The sequence below is a fragment of the Nicotiana tomentosiformis genome, chromosome 8, assembly GCF_000390325.3.
Source record: "Nicotiana tomentosiformis chromosome 8, ASM39032v3, whole genome shotgun sequence".
Taxonomy (NCBI): Eukaryota; Viridiplantae; Streptophyta; class Magnoliopsida; order Solanales; family Solanaceae; genus Nicotiana; species Nicotiana tomentosiformis.
Genome location: NC_090819.1, coordinates 85491687 through 85517362, shown reverse-complemented (window position 1 = coordinate 85517362; position 25676 = coordinate 85491687). Strand labels below are relative to the sequence as shown.

The window sequence follows — 25676 nt, the reverse complement described above, 5'->3', positions numbered from 1 at the left end:
ATAATAACAACCGCACGGCAGAAACCTCGTACAAACAATAACAAGCTCATGACAAAAATGTCGTGAAAACAACCAAACAATCACCTCAACAATAACACGAATGCCAAAACACAGCAACTGAATAAATGATATTCCAAGGATAGCAATTTCAAGTAAATAATTTTCACAGTTAAGTAATGAATACGGAAATCAAGAAAAGTAAGTAATTCAACTAAACATGTGATACAAGTTGCAAATAGGAGATAAGACAACTAAACATAATGACTATAACGTGCTAAAGTAACTCAATTAAGGCATGAAAAGAAAACTACGTAGCAAAATTCAGAATTTCAACATTTAGCCCGTGTACGCACTCGTCACCTTGCGTACACGGCCTTCACATATCATAAATTATCATCAAATACCAAATCCTAAGGGGAATTCCCCCTCCCCCCCACAAGGTTAGCCAAATTACTTACCTCAAACCACGCTCAATCAATCAATTGGGATGTATTTTCCTCGATTTTCCAACTCCGAACGGCTCGAATCTAGCCAAAATAATTTCATACTATAAATATAACTATAGGAAACTAATATATATAATAAAATAATGATCTTAGCTAAAAATTAAAAAATCGCTCCAAAATGTTGACCTGGGCCCATGTCTCGGAACTGCACCATAATTATAAAATTCGAACACCCATTCGATATCGAGTCCAACTATACAAGAATTACACAAATCCGAAATCAAAATCTCGATCAAATCCCCTAAATTCAACATAAGGACTTTCCTCCATTTTCCCCCAATTTTCAACCCAAATCACTAATTAAATGATGAAATCAAAAGATATAAATATGGAATTTAACTAAAACTAAGTAAGAATCACTCACCCCAATCACTCCCTTGAAAATCTCTCCAAGAATTGCCTCCCACCAAGCTCCCAAAATCAAATTGTGAAAATGAACTCAAACCCTCGTTTTGAAATATTTAAGTTTCTGTCCAGACGTTATGCATCGCGATCGCGAAACCTACGTCGCGATCGCGAAGAACAAATAATCACAGCCTCCAAAATAATCTACGCGAACACGAAGACACTATTGCGAACGAGATGCTTACCCGACCTGACTCTTCGCGAACGCGTGCACAACTACACGATCGCGTAGGCCTAAAGCCTGATGCCCCAACTGACCACGCCTCTTCGCGAACGCGTGAACCTTGTCGCGTCCGCGATGACCTGAGACTCTCAAAGCTACACGAACGCGGGCCTAATATCGCGAATGCGAAGAATAAATCACCACCTGCCAGCAACAACTCTTCGTGATCGCGTCCCTTTCTTTGCGATCGCGAAAGAGGAAACCAGATACACCAGAAAACTTCACCTAGCCTCTAAGTCCAAAATTGATCGGTTAACCATTCGAAACTCACCCGAGGCCCCCGGGACCTCCACCAAACATACCAACAAGTCCCAAAACATCATACGAACTTAGTTGAGCCTTCAAATCACATCAAACAACGCTAAAACCACGAATCGCGCATCGATTCAAGTCTAATGAACTTATGAACATACGAATTCCGAAACCAATACTGATTCATACCAAAACAACTCCGATTAAACCCAAATTTTGCACACAAGTCATAATTGACATTACAGACCTATTTCAACTTTCGAAATCGGGATCCGACCCCGATATCAAAAAGTCTACTCCCGGTCAAGCTTTCCAAAAATCTTCCAACTTTTCAATTTTCGCCAATTAACGCCAAAATGACCTACAGACCTCCAAATCAACATCCAGATACGCTCCTAAGACTCTAATCACCATACGGAGTTATTGGAGCTGTCAAAACTCCATTCCGGAGTCGTCTTCACACAAGTCAAACTACGGTCAACTCCTACGACTTAAAATTCCAATTTAGGAACTATGTGTCCCATTTCACTCCGAAACTTTTTCGAACCCGACACCAAATGCCCCGGTAAGTCACATAACCACAAAATAAAATAGAGGGAGAAATAATTAGGGGATCAGGGCTAATACTCTCAAAACGACCGGCCGGGTCGTTACAAAGGCCTCTTTCGAGGCTTCAACTTGATTTTTTAATAGTAAATTAATTATAATTTCATAGGGCCAAATGTGTGTGGCCAAATGGTTAAAAGAAAATAGTTAAACACCCATATTAACCACTAAAAAATGGGTTGGATAATGAACTTTTTAAAAATGGGTCAAATATGGATAAGAACCATATTATCTGTTTAGAAAATGGATAACCAATGGGTAACCAATGGGTAACTAATGAGTTTAACTTTTATATTTGTAAAGCCTCAAATTGGTGGTTTCTCAACTTTGGGAGACTAGGAATTCTCCCAAAAGTGATCATATTCATGAAGCCATGAATTAGGGGTGGCAAACGGGTGGGTCGGGTCGGATATGAGTGGGTCGAAAATAGGTAATTCAAAAAACGGATAAATTATCCGACCCGACCCGTATTTGAAACGGAGAAAAAACGGATTATCCGGTGGATATTATGGATATCCATATTATCCATGACTTCTTGAATATGATCACTTATGGGAGAATTCCTAGTCTCCCAAACTTGAGGAACCCTCAATTTGAGGCTTTACAAATGTAAAAGTTAAACACATTAGTTATCCATTTGGTTAACCATTTTCTAAGTGGATAATATGCTTCTTATCCATATCCGACCCGTTTTTAAAAAGTTCATTATCTAACCCATTTTTTAATGGATAATATGGGTGGATAATTATTTTCTTTTAACCATTTTGACACCTCTACCATGAATAATATGGTTACCCATATTATCCGTCGGTTAACTCATTTTTTATCCGTATTAAATATGAGTCGGGTCGGATAATTTATCCGTTTTTTTCATTACCCGTTTTCGACCCGAAACATATCCAACCCGCCCCGCCCGTTTGCCACTCCTAGGGTCAAAATTACAATATTCCTAAACTTGAGGGAGTGTGACCAAATAATTACCGGTCTCTTCCCTCTTCTCATTTTCTTCCCTCTTCTCATTTTCTTTCATACATATATATATATATAGTGAACGACAGAATACCTATTGCACTTTCTCTCTCCATTTTCGCATTTTCTCAGAGAGAAAGGAGATTCCCTTTAAAGTCTTTGATCGATCTCTATCTTCGTTTTCCCGGCGAAATTAGGGTTTGAATATCCGCTCATCGATCTCTATTCCTCGATTTCGAAGGTGAATTTCTTTCTCTTTTATCTTTTTTCCTGCGACCACTGATCGATTGATCGATCGCTCCCTCGCTCGCCCGCACACGCACGTAAAATTTCTGTTTAGATTTTTCACTTTGTTTTTTTTTAATCTTCGTATCGTTGTTATTTATGTTTATTCTTTATTGAATTTTTTGTTTAGATTTTCTGTATCTGATCATCTGGTATCTCTTCTCTATTTCCCGCTCGCAGTTGTTTCAGTGTAAGTTGTATGTTTAGGGTTGGATTTTTGGCTCGTTCGCTTCTATTTTTGTTTGTTTTATGCGAATGTTATGCGAAGTGAGAGCGTATCGACTTTTGGCTATAGGTAGTTACGCGTACAGCATGAGCTTTTCTCGAATTTTTTTTGTAGTAGTTGTTATTGCTGATTTGCCTCTAATTTGTGCAGATGGTACGTGATATCTATTCCGTGTATTTGTTTTAATGAGTCTATTCCATGTAGTACAAGGTCTTTTGAGCAAGCTTTAAGAAATTTATTTATTTATTTCAAAGCCACGTCATCTTCTTATATACTTCAAGTTTTTGCTTTGTACGAATACGAGTCCAAGTTAGAGTGTCTCTTTAGGTCCATTTGTAGCTTGGCACATCATACAGTATAATATTTTGGCGAGCTTGGAGAAAGTTGTGTATTGGTGACGTTTAGGAACCTACTTGTATGACATCTTCAAGCTTTTGCCTTGTATGGGTACTAGTTGAAGTTGGAGCATTTATTTAGGTCTCTCATTAGCTATGCGTATTAATTTTTTTGCAAACTTTGAGGAAGTTGTGTATTGGTGATGTTTTAGAAAAGAATAGACGGTGGTCGATGCCAACTATGGTCAAGGAATCTACTTGTGTGACCTCTTCATGTTGTGGTAGTTTAAATTTCTTTTTAACTCTGTGGATCACATGTAAAAATCTTCATGTTTGTTGACATTTCCAGTAGAGGCTGACATCTAACTTGTCGCCTATTTACTTAAGGAATTGTAGTTTAGTTTTTTCAACGGTTTTCTTGGTCTATAGAAACGTAAGTAATTCGGTACAGTCCGTCTGATATCTTATTGATCTATCACTTGAAAAATATTTTCTTTCTTGGCTTATGGCTATCCCTTGGAGCTCTTTGAGGTGGACTTGCTGATTATTGATTGGCGCAACATATAGTGTGCCTTTTTTTGGGGTGGGGTGGGGGGTGGGGGTTTGTGGGGGGGGGGGGGGGATATGGAGCAATTCGACAAAACAAAGTTTCTTTCTCTGTGAAATAGTTGATTAATATTAGAGGTAATATGCAAACTTCTGAACATAACAAAGTGTCTACATGCAGGGACTAATTCTGTGTTGTATTTTATTGTTTGATCCATTTTTTTTCCAGAGTAAGTGCTTTTCTCTAATTAGATGCATTTTTTATCGGCTAAGCATATCAGTGAGAAACATGTAAGTTCTTTTTCTGAATTAGATGCACTGGTCATTTATTGTTCAATTTTCCAGTGAGGAATGTCAGTAACTGCTTTTTCAGAATTAGATGCATTGCTTTTTATCAAGAAAAAAGAAAACCTGGAGTTGGAAACCTAAACCAGAAAAAATGTCTCCCCAAAAGAGAACCCTATGTTTCCCCTACTCAAAGTGGTTTTTTAGCATCTGAATTAGCTTGATTTGTTTTTTTGGTGAGTGAAACCCAAAGAAATACTCTTAAGTGCTGTTGTCCAGAGAAAGTGCAGTTAAGTTTGTTTAGCAACTCCACAAAAGCATTTGAGGAACTTGGATAGGCTACAAATTTTTCTAAATAGACAAATCAATAAGTTGTATGTTTCTGTTTTCTTTGAGTTTTGCAAATAAATTGCCGAGTGAATTTCGCATGGTTGCATGATAATCATTACCAGTTATATGAGTGCTGGTAGTAACTCTCTGAAGCATCTACTTTGTAACCTGGACTATGTCTATTAAGACATGAGAGTGCAGTTTCCTTCTTCTTCCTATCTTAAATAAGACTGAACTTCTTGGAAACAAAGAAACAAGTCCCCCCCCCCCCCCCCCCCCCACACACACACACACTCCCACCTCCACCCCACCCCCACAATGAATGAAATGATTTTGTTATTAACCTCTCATTTAATTTGATTTTCTCCCATTTGGTTCAACTAAATGTGTCCAGGCTATCCTTTATAAATATTATATCTAGTCAACTACTGCAGATTGGATCTTGCTGTCTTGAATTTTCCGTATTCTTATCTGCTTGGGCTTTTTCTCAATCTTTGGATCTGATAGGTGAACATTGAATACTTGGTGGAGATGTAGGGCTAGTTTGGAGATTTGCTTTCATAACTCTGGCTTGAGCTAGGATAAAAGAAGAAAAATCAGTGTTTTTAAAAGCGGAAAGCGCAAAAAAGCGGCAAGGTTCATGTGACTTGAAGCGAAAAGCGTGAATTGAAGCACATGCTTCTTTGAAATGAAGTGCACAAGTTTCAAAAAATAAAAAATTACCAAATGCATATAAGTTTAGTACTACAATTATCTGAGAAATAAAACATGACATGAAATTGTGAAGCATTTTATTGAACAGATCTTCTGTGAAGTAGAGTGTTGCAGAGATGCCAAGTGAAGTGTAACCATAAATCTATGGGCTTGTGACATGCTTCAGTGACCAATGGGCATATTTCTACTAAAGTGTTGAAATAGTGAGGAGGGGAGAGAAGCGGATAACATGTTTTGCTTTTAATTGCATATGTCTTTGATCTAGTTCAATAATTTATCTGGACCAAGGAAGGGGGAATCAGAGTTTGGCTCTGCTGATAGATTAAAACATTATTGATGTCTTAGTTAATCTGCGGTGCCAAATTCACATTTCTACTGAATTTCATTTCAGCTATGCTGAGGATTACTACCATTTTTTTGTATTACTTTATTCTTGTGGTTAATTTTAGATACCTTAATGAGTAAAATAACTTCTTCCTAAACAGAATAATAGCCTCCTGCAGTCTTAATCCAGCTGATATCCATATGTAAAAAGAAGTTAAAGTAATATTTAGTTTTGCACAATATGTTTGGGTTATCCGTTGTAGATGCTCTTACTGTGGTTGCTTATCCTTCTTACCTTTTTTTCAACAGTGAGCTCTGTATGCGCTGCACCAATGAAGACAGGAACATCAACTTTGAATCCGTATGCAGAATCGTATGTGCCTATTTCGAGAAGAGGGGCACCTGATGGAAACAAAGAAGCTAGATTTTCTCCAAAAGAGTTCAAGAGTGGAAGTGAGGCTGTTTGGTTGGCACCTGGTGTAACAGCTGGTCGAAGTCAACAGCAGACTCACCAAACTGCTGATCAATATAAACTGAAGGACTATTCAGCTTATGGCTCACCATCACATAGTCCTGCAGGAGCTGTGGGTAAACAAGTTCTGGACGAGGAATCCGACATGGATTTGGCTTATCTTCAGATGACTTTTCCTGGCATGTCGGATGAATCACTTTCTGAGGTCTATTTAGCAAACAAATGTGACCTTGATGCTGCTGTTGACATGCTGAATCAGCTTGAGGTGAATTTTCTGTGTTTTAAATCTGATATAAGTAGATTGTATTTTTCATGGCATTAAAAGTTTGTTCTCGTTCTGGTGTAGTTTCATTATGAATGCATACCTTCACCACATCCACTATGCACTCAGTTCTTCATGCTATTATCATGTCTTGCCAATAAATTATTAACAATATTCTGGATGAAGATTGGGTAGCCTTTAAAAAGTGAAACATAATTTTAAAGACTAGGAGAAGCTTTTACTTGTCTCTTCCAACAAAGGACTTGCAAAAGCTTTGTGTTGTTGAAAATAACTATGTTATTTCACAAATAATGTTCCTCCAACTCTCTTCCTTTATATGTTGTTTTGCTTCATCAAATAAGCTTAATGATCTACATATGGTAAGAAATTGCTACTAACAATAATTAAGTTGTCTTTTGGGGAAAGAGGGCAAATAGTTCTTTGGTACATTAAATCTTCCTAATTTACACTTTCCTTCTTCTGGATTCCTTTTGACCTATTACTGACCAAAGAGTATATATATTTTTATAATTTATTTTTAGCTTATCTGGCGGGTTTATTGTCTTAATCTCTTAGATACTAGTAGGGACTTGGGAGTCTCTACATGTTGCTCTCCTTTACAATTTCTCCCAGGGCTCCTGCTTCATCTCTCTCTCTCTCTCTCTTATTTTTCTCTTTCCCCCCCTCTTTGGTCGGAAAAGAGACAAGCACGTGAAATGCATAACATACGGAAGGCATAATGAGGGAGTTTCCATATTTAGGGATGTATGTGCTCTTTTAGCTGTATCTTTGACACATCTTTTAAACACACACCGGGGGGGGGAGGGAGCATATCTTTCCTATCCGTAGTGTAGAACTGCAGCTGAGGGAAAATAATGATACTTGAGTTACAAGGCCAGCTGTTACTTCTGTAAAGCTATTCTGAAACAGGAACTAATATATTGTGCATGCCTAGGCAGTGTGGTAGGAAAAGGTGCCATTTTTCAAGGTTGTGCCCCTTTAATTTCCATCTATTAAATATTTCATAGTGCCAATATAGAATTGATTTCAGGTGCTTTAACTTAATGGATCTGATGGAAATTGTTCTCTCTCTTCTTAAAGCTCTACTCGGGTGATTTTTCTGAAAAGCTTCCAGACACTCTTGACATTGGTGACGTGTCGGACTCTGGGTTCTCGGGCGATAGTTCATCTCAGAAATTGAAAACGGTGGTAGGTGAAACTGTTACAGTTGCTTCGTCATCCGGTTTATCAGACTCAGCTCCAGGCAGTTAAGGTGGTTGTGCTGAAGTTTGTTATGAGCAGTTTTTCTATGTCTTGCTGTAGATATGGAAGTGTGGATTCTAAAGAAAAATGTCTTTTTGGTTGAAAATTTTCATAGATACATCTCTCCCTATCATTGTATAGGTTGCCTTCTTATACTTGTATGTCTCTCAGCGGTGGCTTCAAGCTCTTCACTTGATAAACTAGTGATCTGAAATTTTTCCTGACAGTCTAATATCTACAGTACAGGAAAAGAATGATTTCCCAGCATGGGGATGTTTGTTTCTTGTGCAAATGAAATTGATTTGTACAAATATTTTCAAAATGTTGATAGTTTTAGCCATCGTCAAAATCTGACGAGAAAAAGCTTCCTTCTTTTTCGACTAACTTCTTTCTTTGGAATATTTATTTTGTGATGAGTTGATGGTGCAATTTTGGAATGAGGTCAGAGTGCAGATATTTGCCAGGCCAAACAATTGGCAGGGGTCGTTGGCCGTACTACTTGTCTAATCTATATTGCCCTTTACTCATGTTCGATGACATGTGGTGTTGCCGAGTTTCCGTGTAATTTGGATTACAATTGTAGGATGTGGTTATTTCGCAATTTGTAATTGATTTTTACTAAATGTTGCGCTTAGGTTGATTCATTAAGATGGAAATTTAAGAATAGAAGGGCAAATGACGATAAAAGGTGTCTCATTTTGGGAAATGCACCGTGTCTTATCCATTATTATATAGATTTAAGTTATATACATTTACACACTAAAAATTCACCTTTGGCTCAACTTAATTTGTTGTAGTAGGTTACGTACAATTTATCCTATGGTTAATGTATAAAATTCCTCTAAACTATCCACGTTTGCAACTTATGAATTATATTGTTTCCTATTTAAAGTACCTCAAGTGTTTACTTAAAACCTCAAATTTTTTATTTGGCGTTGAATTTGGTTTCACTTTCTTTGTAGTGTGTGAGAACTAAAAATTAGGCCATGAAGAGCAACCACATGAGATTTTTGCATTCATTTTTTAATTAATTGTTCTTATTTTTATTTGTTCTTTTTTCGTTTTTCTTTTTTATTCAATTTTTTTCTGTTAAAATTCTACACCTTCTGCTAATGATAATAAATACAATTGAAAGATCAATATCCTAAAATAATAGTAAAACACTAGACGAAATTGATCGATAACAATAAATCTAGTTGAAGACAATAAATTTGCATCAAGAAAATAATCGAGATCGAAAAATATTGCAATAATTGTAGTATTTGATTTCAAATAATATGAGTGTACAATCTCTATGAATCCTCTCATTCTTCTTTCCAATTGTAAATAAATCCAAGGGCCTTTGAGCTTGATCTTGAATATGTAGTTTGTTGTCGCGAATGATGATCTTGAATTCAACTAGCACGAACTTTGATTTGAACTGGTACTCCTTGAATCTTGATTTGTTCTTCGTTCTTGAGCTTGAGCTTGAACTTGATTAGTTCTTTGTTCTTGAGGTTGAACTTGATTTGTTCTTCGTATGGAAACTTTGAAGATTTGGCGGAATTTGAAAACTTCAATTTGAAGACCGACAGACTTGAAGACTTCAACTTGGAGACTTGGAGGGCTTAAATATTTCAACTTGAAGAGCGGCGAATTTGAAGAGCGGAGAACATGAAGACTTCAACTTGAAGACCGATGGACTTGAAGATTTCAATTTGGAGACTTCAACTTGGAGGGCTTAAATATTTCAACTTGAAGAGCAACAAACTTGAAGATCGGCGGATTTAAAGATTTGGCGAACATGAAGACATAGTGAATCCCTGAACTTCAGTGCAAATACTTGGCAGCATCCTAAAAGACTATAATCGTCCCATTGAAGACACATGTTTACCATGGAAGATTGCCCCCTATAAGTCATATGAGATCTAAAGTTCAACAGAAGAATAATATTTCAGCCTGATTTTCAAGTGTTGGTTGAATGAATTACTTCCATTATAATTCATTTGGACAAAGATTGGGGAAATATGTATCTTTTGAACTTATGCGACTGAACTTAGAATGAAACTCTAAGCCGCCTACGTACCTTCGTGAAGAGGATCAAGTCATACCGTAGTTCAGAATGGGTGAGTTTTTATTTTTATTTTTTTTATGTCCTAACTTTTGCCTAGGCCGCCTCTTTCGAGGTTTTCAACCTAGCAGACTCTTTTTATTTTGGTGGTGGGTCGTACACAGTTTAGACTCATGCGGGCCAAGAGTGTAGAAGCATGCAGTTTAGGCTCGTGTTCAAGGATAATACTTCTTCAAAAATTTGCCATTGATAGGGTCGATTCTCATGCCATCTGCATCAACCAGCTTGTAATCCCCACTTGAGTAAGCTTCTTGTACGACATATGGCCCATCCCATTTTGAAGTCAACTTTCCTACAGGTTTATGGGAAGTAATAATGGGTCTTCGTACGGCAAGGACTTGATCTCCTACTTGAAAGGATCTTGGACGAACTCTTTTCTTGAAAGCACGAGATAATCGAGCTTGGTAACATTCAAGACTCTGTTGAGCTTCCAGCCTCTTCTCCTCAAGAGCCTCCAACTCTTCTAGTAGAAGTCGGGCATTTTCTTCATCAGTGATCCCTTCTAATAGCTAATCGTAATGAAGGTATTTGACGCTCAAGTGGCAAAACGGCTTCGACTCCATAGACAAGTGAATAAGGAGTCGCTTGTGTTGGCATGTAGTGAGTTTTCATATATGCCCACAAAGCTTCTTCCATACGGTCATGCCAATGTCGTTTGGATTTGGAGACAACTTTCTTTAACAAGTTGCATAGAGTCTTGTTGAATGCCTCAGCTAGACCATTGGCGGCAACATTGTACATAGAAGAGTTACGTTGCTTGAAGCCAAAGAGATCACAAATCTTGTTCATTAACCTATTGTCGAATGGCTTGCTATTATCCGTTATTATGTAACGAGGAATGCCAAAATGATAGATTATGTTTACTCAGATGAAACTTGCAACATTTTCCTTCTTTACCTCCTTAAGAGCAATAACTTCAGCCCATTTTGAGAAGTAGTCAGTTGCAACCAAGATGTATAAGTGTCCACCAGAGGGTTTTGGCAATGGTCCAACAACATCTAGTCCCCATGCATCAAATGGCCATGATGCAACAATCGGATGTAGCAATTCAGGAGGTTGATGAATAAAATTTGAGTGGAACTGGCAAGCCTTGCATCTTCGAGCGTAGTCCAAGCAATCTTTTACCATCGTTGGCCAATAATATCTTATCCTTTTTATATGGAAGTGGAGCTTTGGTCCAGACTGATGTGATCCACATACCCTATAATGCGTTTCTTGCAAAGCTTGGAGTACTTCATCTTCCCCTAAACATCACAAGAGTACTCCCTCAAATGATCTTCTATATAGAGTATCTTTGCAGTAAAGGAAGCGAGGTGCACGACAACGGATTTCAGTCCTTCTCCTCGGATTTTCTGGGAGTATCCCGTAGCTCAAGTAATCGATAATGGGTTGTCGCCATTCTTCCTTCTCAGCCTCAGAAACGGCCACAAGATGCTCAAGTTCATTTTCTTCACCTTCACCCTCACTTGGCGGCGGTACTACCCATTTTTGGTAGATAGTAACTTGCGCCTGATCAGACAGGGTTAACGATGAAGCTAGGGTAGCTAAAGCATCAGCCTTCTTGTTTTCTTTCCTTGGCACATGTTGAATAGTCACGTCACCGACCCACCCCATTAAGTTTTTTGCATAATCATGATATGGGCGTAGTTCAGGTTTCTTGACCTCGTAACTACCTAAAACCAGGTTGACCACCAATTGAGAGTCACCAAAGATTTGTAATTGCAACCGCTTCATTTCGACAACCATTTCAAGTCCAAGTAATAATGCTTGATACTCAGCAACGTTGTTAGAGCAGAGTTGCATCAACGTAAAAGAGTAGGGTAGAACTTCACCTTCAGAAGTGACAAATACTATGCCAGCACCAGCTCCTCCGCGATGTGAAGCACCATCAAAGTACATCTTCCATGGAGGTTGAACTTCAATGACCATTGCATCCTCATCAGGTAGTTCATCGGTTAGCTCCCAATCATCAGGTATAGGGTGATCTGCCAAGAAGTCTGCTAACGCTTGTCCTTTTATAGCCTTTTCAGGGATGTACACAATTTTGAATTGTTGAAACTGGAGGTACCATCTTGCTAATCGATCATTAAAGACAGGTTTTGACATCATGAACTTGATTGGATTTGCTCTAGTAACAAGACGAATGATATGAGCTTAAAAGTAGTGCTTCAGCTTTTGGATTGAGAAAACTAGTGCCAAACATAACTTTTCGATTGGCGAATAATTCAACTCATTTGGTGTCATCATCCTGCTCAAGTAGTAAAGGGAGTTTTCTTTCCCTTCACTATTTTCTTGGGCCAACAGCGCTCTAACAGTCCTTTCTTGTGCTGAAATATATAGTATCAACGGCTTTCTAGGTATAGGGGCTGCCAAAACTGGAGGTTTCATCAAGTAAGTTTTGATGCTTTCAAAGGCATTGCTACAAGCTTGGTCCCATTTGAAAGGAACACCTTTCTTCATGAGGCGACTGAATGGTTGGCACCTCCCAGCTAAGTTTGAGATGAATCTCCTAAGGTACGCTAGCTTTCCTTGCAGACTTTTCAATTCATGAATATCGCGAGGCTCAGGCATCTTCAAAATGGCATCCACTTTGGCTTGATCAATTTCGATTCCTCGATGTCGGACAATGAAACCAAGGAAATTTCCAGAAGTAACTCCAAAGGCACATTTCAATGGATTCATCCTAAGTTGGTGCCTCCGGAGTAACTCAAATACAATTTTCAAGTCTTTCAGGTGGTCGCTCTTCTCTCTTGATTTTACCACCAAGTCGTCAACATAGCATTCGACATTCTTATAGAGAAGATCATCAAAGATATTCTGCATATACCTTTGGTAAGTAGCACCAACGTTCTTCAAGCAAAAAGGCATTACCTTGTAGCAATAAATACCCTTGGGGGTACGGAATGCAGTAAGCTCTTCATCTTTTGGCACCATGCGAATTTGATTATAGCCCAATAATTCGTCCATAAATGACATTGCCTCGTACCCAGTAGTAGCATCAATCATCAACTCTGGAATAGGAAGTGGGAATTCATCTTTGGGACACGCATTGTTGAGATCTCTAAAGTCAACGCACACCCGAATCTGGCCATTCTTCTTCCTTACAAGGACAATACTTGAGACCCATGTTGGGTATTTAACTTCGCGAATAAAGCCAGCTTCAATGAGCTTGTTAACTTCATTTTCGATCAAGGGAACCAAGTTTGGCCTAAAGCGCCTTTGGGCTTGCTTAACAGGACGAGCGGCATTCTTGACTACAAGGTAATGAACTGCTACTTTTGGGTCCAATCCAGGCATCTCTTTGTAACTCCAAGAAAAGACATCCTTGAACTCCTTGAGTAACTCAACATAAGTACTTTCTTTATCGATTGCTAGTAAAGCACTTATGTATGTGGGCCTTGATTCTTCATCCGTGCCAAGGTTAACTTCTTTTAAGGCATCAATCTTGCCTTCACCCTTTCTTCAAGTTCCGGGGGAGCATCTTCATCTTCTTCAGGGTCCCCATCATTGAAGGATATGTGATAACATGGTGAAACATCCTCTAATTTCTCGTCATCCTCCATTAGAGATGAAACACCGTTCTCGCCTTGTGCAGTGACATGATATGAAGAACCCATACTTTCTTCATCTTCATCACGTTCTTTAGTGTAGACCACAGTGTATGGCTTCACCTTTAGTACCTCATCATACGAAACCATGACTTTTGTTTGTCTCCTCATTCTAGAAGGAACCAGACTTTGGAAATCCTTAGAGATCTTCTGAATTTTGGTCGAAGTGGGTGTTCTTGTATTTCGTTAGTTTCTCTGGAACTTATTCCCTTTCTTTAATAGACCCAATCTCTCAAACACAGAAGTCCTCACAGTTGATTTTCCAAGTCGATCAAATACATAAGGCTTGTTAGAAGCAGCATATTCATCTTCTACGGTGATATAATTACTGCTCGCCCTTCTTATGGAGATACGCACTGGTGACGGTTGCTTGTATCACAAACCTTCACGTGGTTGTCTATTCGCAGCTTCTGATGGGAGCTTCCCTAACTTTGACGGGTCATTGAGATTGTATCCAGCTTTTGCAAATAGCCTGTAAGCGTTAGGATCAAAACCTTCATTTGTTCGCTTTATAGGGAGTGCCACATTCTGCAAACGAGTTTAGGCCACAAACCCTGCAAGTGGATTTGAGGATAACTTTACTGCCTCGATTCGTTTTACTGGAAGAGTTAAATCCTTTAGCATGTTAGTTTGGAGATTAGATGATTCACCTTCATCTTTCCTCCTTTTAGGGACATATTGGAGCGCAGGAGTTACTTTCTTGCCATAAGACGCAATATTCCCTCTATAGGATTTATTCGAGTTAGTTTGCACCTCTTCAGTAACAGCTTTGGCTCTACCAGCAGTCACTTCAACTCTTTTAGTTGTGGGCTCGTCATTCTTGCTTTTCATGACATTATCAGCTTTTAGCTCCTTCACAATGCAGTTCTTCAAGTAGAACTTTGCATCGGCAAAAGGTGACTCAGCCTCGGTGAATGGCTCATCATCAACAACTATCTTCTCCTCGACTTTACCCTCATAGTATTTTAAACATTAATGGTAGGTAGATGGAACTACTTTATTCTCATGTATCCAAAGCCTTCCAAACAAGACGTTGTATGGAGTCTTTCCATCGATCACATGCAGCCATGCACTTGATTGCATATCTTGAATGGTGATTCCCAATCTGATAGCACCTATGGCTCTTTGCCCCCCTTGGTTAAATCCTTGAATCATCACACAACTTTTCGAGAGTTCGTTCATGGGAATACCAAGTTCTTTCATAGTGCGAATTGGCAAGATGTTCACTGAGGATCCTCCATCAACCAAATTTTGATTTACCTTTTTATCGCTCATATAGCCAACCCGGTACAACGGGCGGTTATGAGAAGTGTCACCTAGTAGAAGATCGTCATTTGTGAATGTAAATTTTTCCTCACGAGCATTAATTTCTTGAGGAATAGACTCGATGAGCTTTTCCGAAGATGGTGCTGATGGTGGGTCATCACTCTTTTCATCCCCTTTGTGAGCATGGCAACAAAAGGCATCAATACCCTCATAGGAAATCTTCGTGCGGAACCAACTTGGTAAGAACTCCTCCAAGGTCACTGGATGTCGTGGCTTTTAAGGATAGTGCACCTCCACTTTTGCTTTCTTGAAATGCTTAATTGGATTCCATCTCCTTGGTCTTTTCACCATCATTTTCCTTATTGGTTGTTCTATTGATTCTTTTTGTGGGCTCATTTTGTGACGCCTACGGCTAGTCACCAACGTCCAAACCTCATCATCATCATCGTCGTCTACTTCTACTTTGTTATTCTCCAGTAATTCTTCATCTTTGATTTCTTTTAAACTGCATAGCTCATCTAGACTGAATGAGCCAAATGTGATAGAGATTTAGTTCGCAATTGCCTTCTCATCTTCAAGCACGATCTTCTCTTCACGGGCTAAATACATAACTTTGTCCTTGAATACAAATCACTTCTCCAGAGGGTGGCTCACGAGTCGATGGTATTTGCAGTAATTTGGGTCATTCGTTTTACCAGCTTCATTTGGCCGCTTTATCTCCGGAAGCTCAATGAGATTTAACTCGAAGAGTTTTTCAAAAATTACTGGCACATCAGAATCTAGAAATGAGTACTCCTTCTCTTGTATTTCTTTTAGAGTCAACTTTCCACTTAGTTTATCTTGTAAAGAAGTGGATTTCGTACTTTGGTTCTTACTCACCTTCGTTGTGAACTTCACATGTGATGTGTTGGCATTCATAGCTTCTTTGTTTTCAGACTTGGGTGCAAACTTGCTCCATTTCCTGACTTCTTGCTTGCCGTTCCCTTTGCGAGGCTCATAGATAGGCAGCCTTTCGTTTCCAGCGGAGGCCATGCCTAACTCCATGTCATGGGCACGAGTCGCAAGTTCTTCAAATGTGCTAGGCTTGATACCTTACAAGATGTAGCGGAGTCCCCAATGCATGCCTTGGATGCACATCTTTATACCTGAAGCTTCACCCAAGCTTGTCTTTGCAGTTGAGGCTTGAATTCCTCTAACGATTGATAAATTCGATAACTGGTTCACCCTTTCGTCGACGAGTATTTGTAAGTTCTATCATACTCACAGTACGTCTCGTGCTATAAAAGAGATTGAGGAATTCTTGCTCTAGTTGATCCCAGCTATCAGCAGAACCAACCTCGAGGTCTGTGCACCAATCAAAAGTATTTCCTTTTAATGAGTGTACAAAATGCTTGATGAGGTAATCTCCATAAGTCCCAGCATTGTTGCATGACTCAACGAAGTGTGCCACATATTGCTTTGGATTGCCTTTGCCATCAAACTGTTGAAATTTTAGAGGTTGATAGCCAACAGGTATCTTCAACATATCGATCCTTGAAGTGTACGACTTTGCGTAGTTAAATGAGGACTTGGAAGCAACTTTATATTTATTTTTTATAGTCCCTTCAATGAAACCCTTTAGCTGATTGATTGGAATCATCCCTTCCGAATAGACTAGAATTTCCTTAGTGGATGTAACTTGTCGTGGGGGAGGATCAATCTCTTGAACTTCTGGGAGTTTGCCAGGTGCATGGGTGGATTCTTCTTCCATTAAAATTCCCACCCAGTCTGTTAGCTTGTCAATTCTAGCATCTTGATTTTGTACGCACTTGGTCAAGCCAGCGATTTCTTCCGTCAAGTTTGCCAACTGCTCCTCCACAGATGAAGTGTTTGTCACCATGGCTTGCATGATTATTGTGGATGATGGAGAGTAGCATGTATTGTCACACAGATTGATCCTTGATTGGATCACGCTATGCGGTGTAAGTGGAGAGGATCTATCTCTTGAAGCATCATCATCTTCCTTCACAATAGAGTTCTTGGATCCGTAGAGGTCAAGTAGAGCAATAGCTTTCTTGATCTTTTCAGCAACATCGCTTCCTCATTCGGGTGCGTTTGTGGAATATCTTGCTCCTTTTGAGGATGAAGATATGAAAACAGGGGTTGATGCGGACGTCACTTAGATTTCTTGTTGTCCTAAAGACCTTGCTTTGCTCCTCGTAATTGATCCAAAGCTTCCAAAGGTAACATCAAGGATGCTTTCCACATTAGCATATAACCTGGAGTTAACAGCCTTGGTGTATGTTGATCTAGAGTTGATTTTCTTTGAAGCCATTTCGACGTTCTTGGACTTTGGTGATTGAAAAGTTGAGATAAGAGGTAGGGATTGTCCCACCTGGCGTGCCAGAATTTGTAGACAATAAATTTATGTCAAGAAAGTAATCGAGATCGAAAAATATTGCAACAATCATAATATTTGATTTCAAATAATATGAATGTACAATCTCTATGAATCCTCTGATTCTTCTTTCCAATTATAAATTAATCCAAGGGCCTTTGAGCTTGATCTTGAATATGTAGTTTGTTGTCGCAAATGATGATCTTGAATTCAACTAGCACGAACTTTGATTTGAACTGGTACTCCTTGAATCTTGATTTGTTCTTTGTTCTTGAGCTTGAGCTTGAACTTGATTAGTTCTTTGTTCTTGAGCTTGAACTTGATTTGTTCTTCATTCTTGAGCTTGAAATTGATTGCTTGAACTTGAACTTGAACTTGTGGAGGAATTTGTAGCGTTTGATCCATGAGCTCTTTCTTGCTTCTTGTATAACTTCTGGTGTCTTTTCTGGGTTATAAAGACCCTTATTTATAGTTGTGGGAGAGAAGAGTTATGATAAAAATAAACTCTTTTCGACTAATCAGATTGAAGAGTGACAAGGCCATATTTGATTGGCCAGAATATGTCACTTGCATATGTGGAACGATTTCATTGGCCTCTTAATTTGATTTGGCATGCCTTGTCATTTTGACACGTGACATGGTCTTATTGGCTCTTTCGCTTGACTTGGCGTGCCATATCATATGGCACCAAACTGGGCCTCTAGGAAAATAACATCTTGGGCTCATCACTTTAGTCCAACTAAATGGGCTAGCCCAATGGATTAAGACTTATTTATTTAATCCATATATATTGGACTTGAGTAATTAATCTAATTAAATTAGCACATAAAATTTATTTGAATTAATATATTTAATATATAGTCCAAATTAGTTTATTGGATTTAAATCCAATAAAATTTAAATGCTTACACTAGTTATATATTAGGATATAATTTACTCAATAATTGTAAACTCGTTGAAGAGATTGAACATTAATGTTTGCGTTATGGAATATATTAACTAAATCTACCATTTTAAATAAAATTTAGTTATGATTTGCAATTGATATTATTATTTTTGATTAATTTATATTTAATGTTACTGTTATTTTAAAATTATGACTTTTAATTTGATTTACTTTTATTAGAAAAAGGAGAAAACAATTTAACAAGAAAAGGCGAAAGGAAAAAAATAATTAATTTTTAAAAAATGAAGCAAAAATGGCACTTGGCTGTTTTAGTCCCCCCACCCACCCACCCAAATAAAATGTATTAACCCTTTACAACTTGTTTGGATGGTTGTTACGTATCGTTTCATAATGTATCGTATCGTAATGTATTGTATTGTACTGTATCGTTTGATAAATATAATATTTGAATAGATTGTGTCGTTTGGCATCGATTTATGATATCACGCATCAGCAATATGAAGAATAAACTTGCAATATTATAAAGAACAATTATGATACAGGGTAAAATTATTATATAAAAAGATAGGGTAAATGATAAAATAAAATTATTTAATAATAATGAAGGGTGAGATTTAGAGAAAAAGATAAGGTAACAACGCGACCACATCAAATCGATTGTTACATAAAGTGACACATTTCGTCGTTATGTAACGATGGATTTAACGATACGATACATTAAAATTTAAATAATAATTAAAATAAATATATTATTTAAGTAACAATACGATACAATACAAGTTAAAAACAATCCAAACAAGCTGTTAATATAACATACGAAATTGAACAGCAGCCAGCTCATACATCCTCTACATTTGGCCCTCTCTCAAATTGGCTATACATTCTTCATCGCTCAGTCCCCCCATCGAAGCTTTCTTTGTTCGTTGTCTGATCTTACAGTGTTCAGGTTAGTATTATCGCTACGCTCTATTTACTTCTTGTTGTTCTTCTTTCTGTTGTTTGGACCTAGGGTTATAAATTGGTTAATTGTCTCAATTGTGGTTATGGTAATTGAACCTAATTTCCTATATATAGCTTTTTTTACTCATATGATAAATCAAAAGTAGTAGAGCTTCAATTTAGTTTGGTATATCTTTCTATATGCATTCAATAACTCCACATCAACTGTATAGGGCCCCATTTTTCTTTTAAGTTTCGTTAAACAAAGGTCCAGAGAGTTGAAATGTTGATGATTTCTCATGTGGAATTAGATCAAACCTAAGGTCCAGTCCTTCTTAGCAAATCGTAAGATATTGATTGGTCGAAATCGAAAAGGTAACTACAATGTTGAATGAAGAGACATCTTACTTTAGTGTAGTTGCATACACCTTATAGTTATTCTTATCCAACACTCTATCAAAATATATAGTGAGATATAAAAGACAAGCCCTTCACACATTTTTCTGCAATGTTGTAGAGTTCCTAATGGTATATATGTTGAAGTGATAATTTAGGATATTTATTTGGGGATCCAAAGTAAGCAAATAAATTTTGGAGATCCTCCTTAATGAGGAATTGGAAAACAGTTTGAGTCCATGCTGCCTTGGTACACATGAGCCACTTCTTTTGTAAAAATCTTTTTTTTTTTGCTTAAGTGATATGTGACATAATAAAAAAGGTTATATAGGAACTCTATTTTGAAGAGGAGCTCTACTGTGAACACTAGGAAGCTTGGTAAACGAAAGAATTGCTAACATGTTTGTCATGTTGCGAACCTTAGCCTGTGGAACTGCAAAATTTGCCTTACTGGTTCGTTGCTTCCGGCATGATTGCAGGGAAGGAGATGAGCATTTGCTTTTGTGTACTTGAACTTCTAGAACTAATTAAAATTTAGAAAACTATGATTAACTAGCACTTTATCAACATGTTTAATCTGTGTTAATATATACGGATTTTGCTTTAATGAAGTCAGTCAGATTATCTCAAGCATAACCCTCAACTGGTAAGACTGCTTCGTTATTGGTGATTGCTGGCTACTTTGGTACTTCTATGTCTTTCTATCCCTTGTGATGCACTTGGCTGATAAATCTTTTAATTCTTTTTGTTAGTTAGCTTTCTGATTGGATTTACTTTTGCAGGAGATTGTTGGATACCTTACCATACTATAAAACTGTTGATATCCTAAGGTTACTCATAGAACTCAACCAACTCAAGATATCAAGAAACTTAAAAAGCAACGCGACAAAGAAAAAACTTCGCTTTACCGTCCTTAACGTTGATTAAACCCTAAATCTGTGTCGTTTTTTATGATATAAACAGGAGATTTTGCACCCAGTTCAGAAAATAATGACTTCGTTTGGGTCGCTTAAGCAGGCTATCTTTGATAGACAAGCAAGAAAACAGCAATACCAAGATCACATACTGGGCCTGAATGCTTATGATCGCCACAAGAAATTCCTCAATGATTATGTTGGATATTATGGAAGAGAGAGATTCACACAAGAAAATTTGCCTGTTAAAACAGATCAGGATACACTTAAAGAAGGATATCGGTTCATACGAACTGAGGAAGATGATATGAATCCATCTTGGGAGCAAAGGTTGGTGAAGCGCTACTATGACAAGCTTTTTAAAGAATATTGCTTAGCCGATATGACACACTATAAGAGTGGCAAGATTGGCCTGAGATGGAGGACCGAAAAGGAAGTGATATCTGGGAAAGGGCAATTTGTCTGTGGTAACAAACACTGCAATGAGAGAGATGGTCTAGCTAGCTACGAGGTGAATTTTTCATATGTTGAAGCAGGAGAAAACAAACAGGCCCTAGTGAAATTGGTAACCTGTGAAAGATGTGCAGAAAAGCTTCATTATAAAAAGAGGAAGGAGAAGGAGAAGGAGAAGGAGCAGTCTAGAGAAAATCTGAAAGATAAGCATCGAAGGAAAAGGGAAAGATCTGTAAGTGATGATGACAATAAGGATGATAAATATGAACGAAGGAAAGGCAAGAGTAGAGGGTCCAAGGCTTCAACTTCATCTGAAAATCCAGGTAATGAAGATAATGAAAATATTGATGAGTATCTGGAGGGAATGTTTCCTTGACAGGAGGATATTGATATCATTGTAGAGATTTCAAGTTCCATTAAATTGTTTTAGATTGCAGCTAGATATTTTTGATTGGGCAACGGAGAAGGAATTTAGTAGGAAAAGAGGGAGTAAATTCGTAATTGTATAAGGCTAGTCTGGTTAAAGGAACACAGGAACCTGGAAAAGCAGGAAGGGGAGAGTTCAAGTATTCTATTTAGTTGTCTTATCCATGGTCATTGGTCGGTGAGTCCTGATTCTACGTCGGGTATTATTCACGTGTAGCAAGTGATATTTTTGCTTAGTTATCTACAGCTTTTGTTAATTAGTAGCTACTCTGAATGTAAATACAAAATCTTGCACACCTATGGTCGTTATGAAGTTTCTTGAAGTTTACTCGTTTGACCTGAGGAATGTCTCATCCTTCAATTGTTTTTTTTTTCGATTTATAGATGTAAGGCTCCTCTTAAAACTGTGCTCATGGACCACAATTGTGTTGAAAATGTAATCGCGTATGTAATTGAAAAGAAGGCAGTGAAGTTCATGACTTTCTATAGCTTTCTATGTTTGCTGTTTATCAAGTATGGTACTGGGCTTCACTTGTTATCGAGGAGGATGGAACTGAACTTCACTATCGTGTTTGTGAAAATAGTTGTTCCATTAAATATTTGCTGCCAATTAACCATTTCAATCATATATCTAAAGTAATTGTATTTAAGCTTGATTGGAATTGGGCCCGTTTCTGAAATTCAAATTATTATATATAATGGTACCAAGTTTATACGTAAATACTTACTATCAGATAAAGTTAGTGCGTGTGTGTGTATTTTTCAGATAAAATCAAAATCATGATATTTATGCATATTAGGGGGTAAGATAAGCTACATATAGACTTTCTTAGTAAAATATATTTCGTGTCTCCCCTTCTCGTACTTTGGTAAAACTGGCTGAATAAGAACTGACATCTCAACCATAGAAGGGAAGTATGGTAATGCAAAAAAGAGGATAGCACCATTCGAATTCGACAGGTATACACTTTATTAGTAATTCGAAAAGTACATATAGACTTTATTGGTAAAAACAATTTTGAAATAACATTTTCTTTTTAAGACAACTGAAAACAAAAACAAAATGAGGTTCCGTTATTCTCGTTGAAATATCAGAAAAATAGTAAAGCTGAAACAACATTTGCGTTAAACACTTCCTAGCAAGAAAAACAAAATCTAATTTTGTGTCATTTCTTGAATATCAAGGTGACCAAAGTTCTAGTAAGTATTTGTTTTAATAAATTTCACAAACCTTCAAATTTTATAGTCTAATATCTCTCCCTTCAGCAAGCTTCCCATTTTCATTTCAAGGCAATTCTTGATCTCAGTATGTGCTGAAAATCGGAAATATTAATTGGAATTTGTTATACAGAGCCAGAAATATAAAAAAAATTATTTTCCTTGGAACTTTTTTTATAAAGGTGCGTTTGTTTGAATATTTGGTTATCTTGAATAATAAAAATAGGAACTTTTCATTTTTATTGTGAATATTGATCTGGGTATATATGTGCTGAAATATTATGTTTCAAAAGGCCCCCTTTTACTCCACTGTGAGAAAGATTGATAATTTCTGTTTGAGTTTATGATATCTTTAATCTTGTACACAATTTCATTTTCATGACCAATATTGATTTGGGTATCTGCTGAAAGATAGATAATGTTCTTTGAATTTATGATTATCTTGAATTGAAAATTCTAATGCAGAACTGAGATATTTTCATTTTCATATCTTGATCTGCTTATTTCTTTTTTGAATTTGCAGTTTCTAAAGAGCCCCTTTGGCTGAACTGCTGGGAAGATAGGGAGATGTTTGAATTTTGATGATATTGAATTGGAAATTCAAATTCAGAAATAGAAATTTGCTTTTAGGTAGAGAAAAATGGGGGTGGATTATTACAACGTATTGAATGTAGGGAAGACAGCGACAGATGATGATCTGAAGAAAGCTTACAGAAAATTGGCAATGAAATGGCATCCTGATAAGAACCCCAACAACAAGAAGGAAGCTGAGGCTCAGTTCAAGCAAATATCTGAGGCCTATGAAGTTTGTCACACTTACCCTTTCTTTATTTTTAAATGTGCATATATCTATGGAAATGTTCACAATCACGATCACGCATTTAAATATAGTAACAATAGAGAAAAACTTTGACTTATTCTTATGTATTCTGTTGTTGCTTCAGTATAATATATGTAATGGAGTTTCTTTCTTAAACCTTTGTGAAGTTTGAAGGATCTATCTACGGCGAAACTTTGTGCTAATATTGTGAAAATGACAGTATAACTTCAAGGAAAATCTTTGGAAGTCCCACTTTATGAAAACTATGATACTAAAGCTGCTACAAGGAAGAAAATGTTATTTCCTTTTACTATCCTTCAAATTCTGTATAATTGAAAGCTCTTTGTTTGCTAGGCCTAGTCGACTCTGCTGTCAACCGAGGTCCAAATCTTGTAGTGAAGGCTATAATGATTTTCTCATAACTCTAGTGGTTGTTGAATTGATTGCTCCTTACCCCTTGTTAAGCAAAAAGAACAGATTTTGTATTTTGTATGTTTTAGTGCATTGTCTCTCTGACTTTTCTTTAGGCCTCCAAACTATTATAATTGAGTTTTTACTTCTTTCTTCAGATTTTAAGTGATCCACAGAAAAGACAAGTCTATGATCAGTATGGTGAAGAAGGTCTAAAAGACATGCCGTCACCTGGATCTAGCGGTAATCCTCGTAATGCTGAGGATATTTTTGCAGAATTTTTCGGGAGCAGCCCGTTCGGGTTTGGGTCAGCTGGAGTAAAGTCGACGAGATTTTCATCAGAAGGAAGCGGTTTGTTTGGGGGATTTGGTGGTGGTGAGAATATTTTTAGAACAGCGAGTGATGGAATGGGTGCTACTATGCCCAAAAAACCACCACCAGTAGAGAGTAAATTGCCTTGCAGCCTTGAGGAGCTTTACTCTGGATCAACAAGGAAAATGAAGATCTCTAGAACTGTGGTTGATGCGAACGGGTAATCACATTACATTCCTTTTCTTTCCCCCTCTTTCCATTGTTTTAGAATGTTCTTTTTATGTTACTAAAAGAAAAGAATACTTTTAATGTAAATATTTGATGAATATCTTTCTCTTTGAGCCAAGGGCCTATCAGAAACAATCTCTCTATCTTCAAGGTAGGGACTCCCCTTACCCCACTTGTGGGATTATACTGCGTTTATTGTTGCTGTGTTTGATGAATATCTTTCTGCTTTGCTACCCTTCCTAAAAGGAGATTGCATTCAAAAACTCTCCTCACTTTAGTTCAGATATCTTTATGCATATAACGATCATTGAGGAATCTTAAAAAGAAAATGGTGGACCGTCCCTGCTATGTGAAGTTTTGTTTGTCTACAACTGTTATTCCTCTTTGTTCTGAACTATTTTTCAGATTATTTGAACTTTAAACTATGAATGAACAAGGAGCTTGTAATGTTAAGTTGCTTAAATAATCTCTATGTTTTGATACAACTGACATGCATTCATTTTGCAGGCGGTTAGTGACAGAAACGGAGATTTTAACGATTGATGTAAAACCTGGGTGGAAGAAAGGGACAAAGATAACATTCCCAGACAAAGGAAATGAGGAGTTGAACCAGCTTCCAGCAGACCTCGTGTTTGTAATCGATGAGAAGCCCCACGACGTTTACAAGAGAGAAGGGAATGACCTTATTAGGAACTATAAGGTAACATTAGCAGAGGCATTGGGAGGAACAATTGTCAATCTTACAACGTTAGATGGTCGCGAGTTGACAATTCCAGTGAATGAAATTGTGAAACCTGGTTATGAGCTTGTCATTCAAAAACAAGGCATGCCAATCACAAAAGAACCTGGAAATAGGGGTGATTTAAAGATCAAGTTTGAAGTTAAATTTCCTACAAGATTCACAACTGAACAACGAGCTGCCCTTAAGCGCGCTTTGGGAGCTTGAACCTGCTAAATCCAACATTCCAAGTAAATTACAAATATAGGATGTTATTTTTTATGAATTCATTGTAACAAAAACAAAAAAAGTTCTTTACACATGTTTGGGACTCGTCAAAGATGAGATGCTACTTCTTTTTCCATTTGAACAAGGTATAGCACTTTCTTTTTTAGATTTTCTTTTAATTGAAAGCAAAGGGTGGGTTTATGTCAATTATTGTGTCCCTACTGACAGAGGCGGATCAAAAATTTAATCGCTATAGTTTGAAAATTTAAGGTTCTTAACATTGAACCCATTATATTTTTAAAGTTATGGGTTCATATCTACTATTTTTTACAAATTTAATAA

General features: G+C 37.4%; 5 protein-coding genes across 7 annotated transcripts; 3 read left to right on the top strand and 2 right to left on the bottom strand.

Moving 5' to 3' along the window:
• The first annotated feature begins 3027 nt into the window (after positions 1 to 3027).
• LOC104087413 (polyadenylate-binding protein-interacting protein 6) lies at positions 3028 to 8387 on the top strand. Its single transcript, XM_070182483.1, has 3 exons — positions 3028 to 3202; positions 6316 to 6743; positions 7842 to 8387. The coding sequence occupies exons 2-3, from the start codon at positions 6339 to 6341 to the stop codon at positions 8010 to 8012; spliced, it is 576 nt and encodes a 191-aa protein (XP_070038584.1). The 5' UTR covers positions 3028 to 3202; positions 6316 to 6338; the 3' UTR covers positions 8013 to 8387.
• Positions 8388 to 10268: 1881 nt separating this feature from the next.
• LOC138897767 (uncharacterized) lies at positions 10269 to 11241 on the bottom strand. The gene is made up of 3 exons (XM_070183778.1): positions 11011 to 11241; positions 10732 to 10869; positions 10269 to 10622 (listed from the first exon to the last, which is right to left on the bottom strand). Exons 1-3 carry the CDS (start codon positions 11239 to 11241, stop codon positions 10269 to 10271), a joined length of 723 nt encoding a protein of 240 aa, XP_070039879.1.
• A 123-nt stretch (positions 11242 to 11364) lies between these two features.
• Positions 11365 to 12219, bottom strand: LOC138897766 (uncharacterized). Its single transcript, XM_070183777.1, has one exon. It carries the CDS (start codon positions 12217 to 12219, stop codon positions 11365 to 11367), a length of 855 nt encoding a protein of 284 aa, XP_070039878.1.
• A 6856-nt stretch (positions 12220 to 19075) lies between these two features.
• LOC104087414 (uncharacterized) lies at positions 19076 to 21741 on the top strand. 2 transcript variants are annotated; one of them, XM_009591864.4, is made up of 2 exons: positions 19076 to 19217; positions 20570 to 21741. In XM_009591864.4, exon 2 carries the CDS (start codon positions 20597 to 20599, stop codon positions 21347 to 21349), a length of 753 nt encoding a protein of 250 aa, XP_009590159.1. In that variant the 5' UTR covers positions 19076 to 19217; positions 20570 to 20596; the 3' UTR covers positions 21350 to 21741. The 2 variants fall into 2 exon arrangements, with proteins under 2 accessions (XP_009590159.1, XP_009590157.1); XM_009591862.4 differs by having other exon boundaries at positions 20389 to 21741.
• Positions 21742 to 22415: 674 nt separating this feature from the next.
• On the top strand, positions 22416 to 25500 carry LOC104087415 (uncharacterized). Of its 2 annotated transcripts, none has more exons than XM_009591866.4 (4): positions 22416 to 22599; positions 23141 to 23422; positions 24007 to 24380; positions 24896 to 25500. In XM_009591866.4, exons 2-4 carry the CDS (start codon positions 23258 to 23260, stop codon positions 25332 to 25334), a joined length of 978 nt encoding a protein of 325 aa, XP_009590161.1. In that variant the 5' UTR covers positions 22416 to 22599; positions 23141 to 23257; the 3' UTR covers positions 25335 to 25500. The 2 variants fall into 2 exon arrangements, with proteins under 2 accessions (XP_009590161.1, XP_009590162.1); XM_009591867.4 differs by lacking the exon at positions 22416 to 22599 and adding an exon at positions 22606 to 22799.
• Positions 25501 to 25676: the final 176 nt, after the last annotated feature.

Coding starts and splice junctions, on each gene's coding strand:
- LOC104087413 (XM_070182483.1), top strand. CDS start 6,339: ATGAAGACAGGAACATCAACTTTGAATCCGTATGCAGAATCGTATGTG. Junction 6,744..7,841: donor ACATGCTGAATCAGCTTGAG/GTGAATTTTCTG, acceptor CTCTTCTTAAAG/CTCTACTCGGGTGATTTTTC.
- LOC138897767 (XM_070183778.1), bottom strand. CDS start 11,241: ATGGTAAAAGATTGCTTGGACTACGCTCGAAGATGCAAGGCTTGCCAG. Junction 10,870..11,010: donor AAGTTATTGCTCTTAAGGAG/GTAAAGAAGGAA, acceptor TTTGGCTTCAAG/CAACGTAACTCTTCTATGTA. Junction 10,623..10,731: donor GTATGGAAGAAGCTTTGTGG/GCATATATGAAA, acceptor CATTACGATTAG/CTATTAGAAGGGATCACTGA.
- LOC138897766 (XM_070183777.1), bottom strand. CDS start 12,219: ATGTCAAAACCTGTCTTTAATGATCGATTAGCAAGATGGTACCTCCAG.
- LOC104087414 (XM_009591864.4), top strand. CDS start 20,597: ATGACTTCGTTTGGGTCGCTTAAGCAGGCTATCTTTGATAGACAAGCA.
- LOC104087415 (XM_009591866.4), top strand. CDS start 23,258: ATGGGGGTGGATTATTACAACGTATTGAATGTAGGGAAGACAGCGACA. Junction 23,423..24,006: donor AAATATCTGAGGCCTATGAA/GTTTGTCACACT, acceptor TTCTTTCTTCAG/ATTTTAAGTGATCCACAGAA. Junction 24,381..24,895: donor ACTGTGGTTGATGCGAACGG/GTAATCACATTA, acceptor TTCATTTTGCAG/GCGGTTAGTGACAGAAACGG.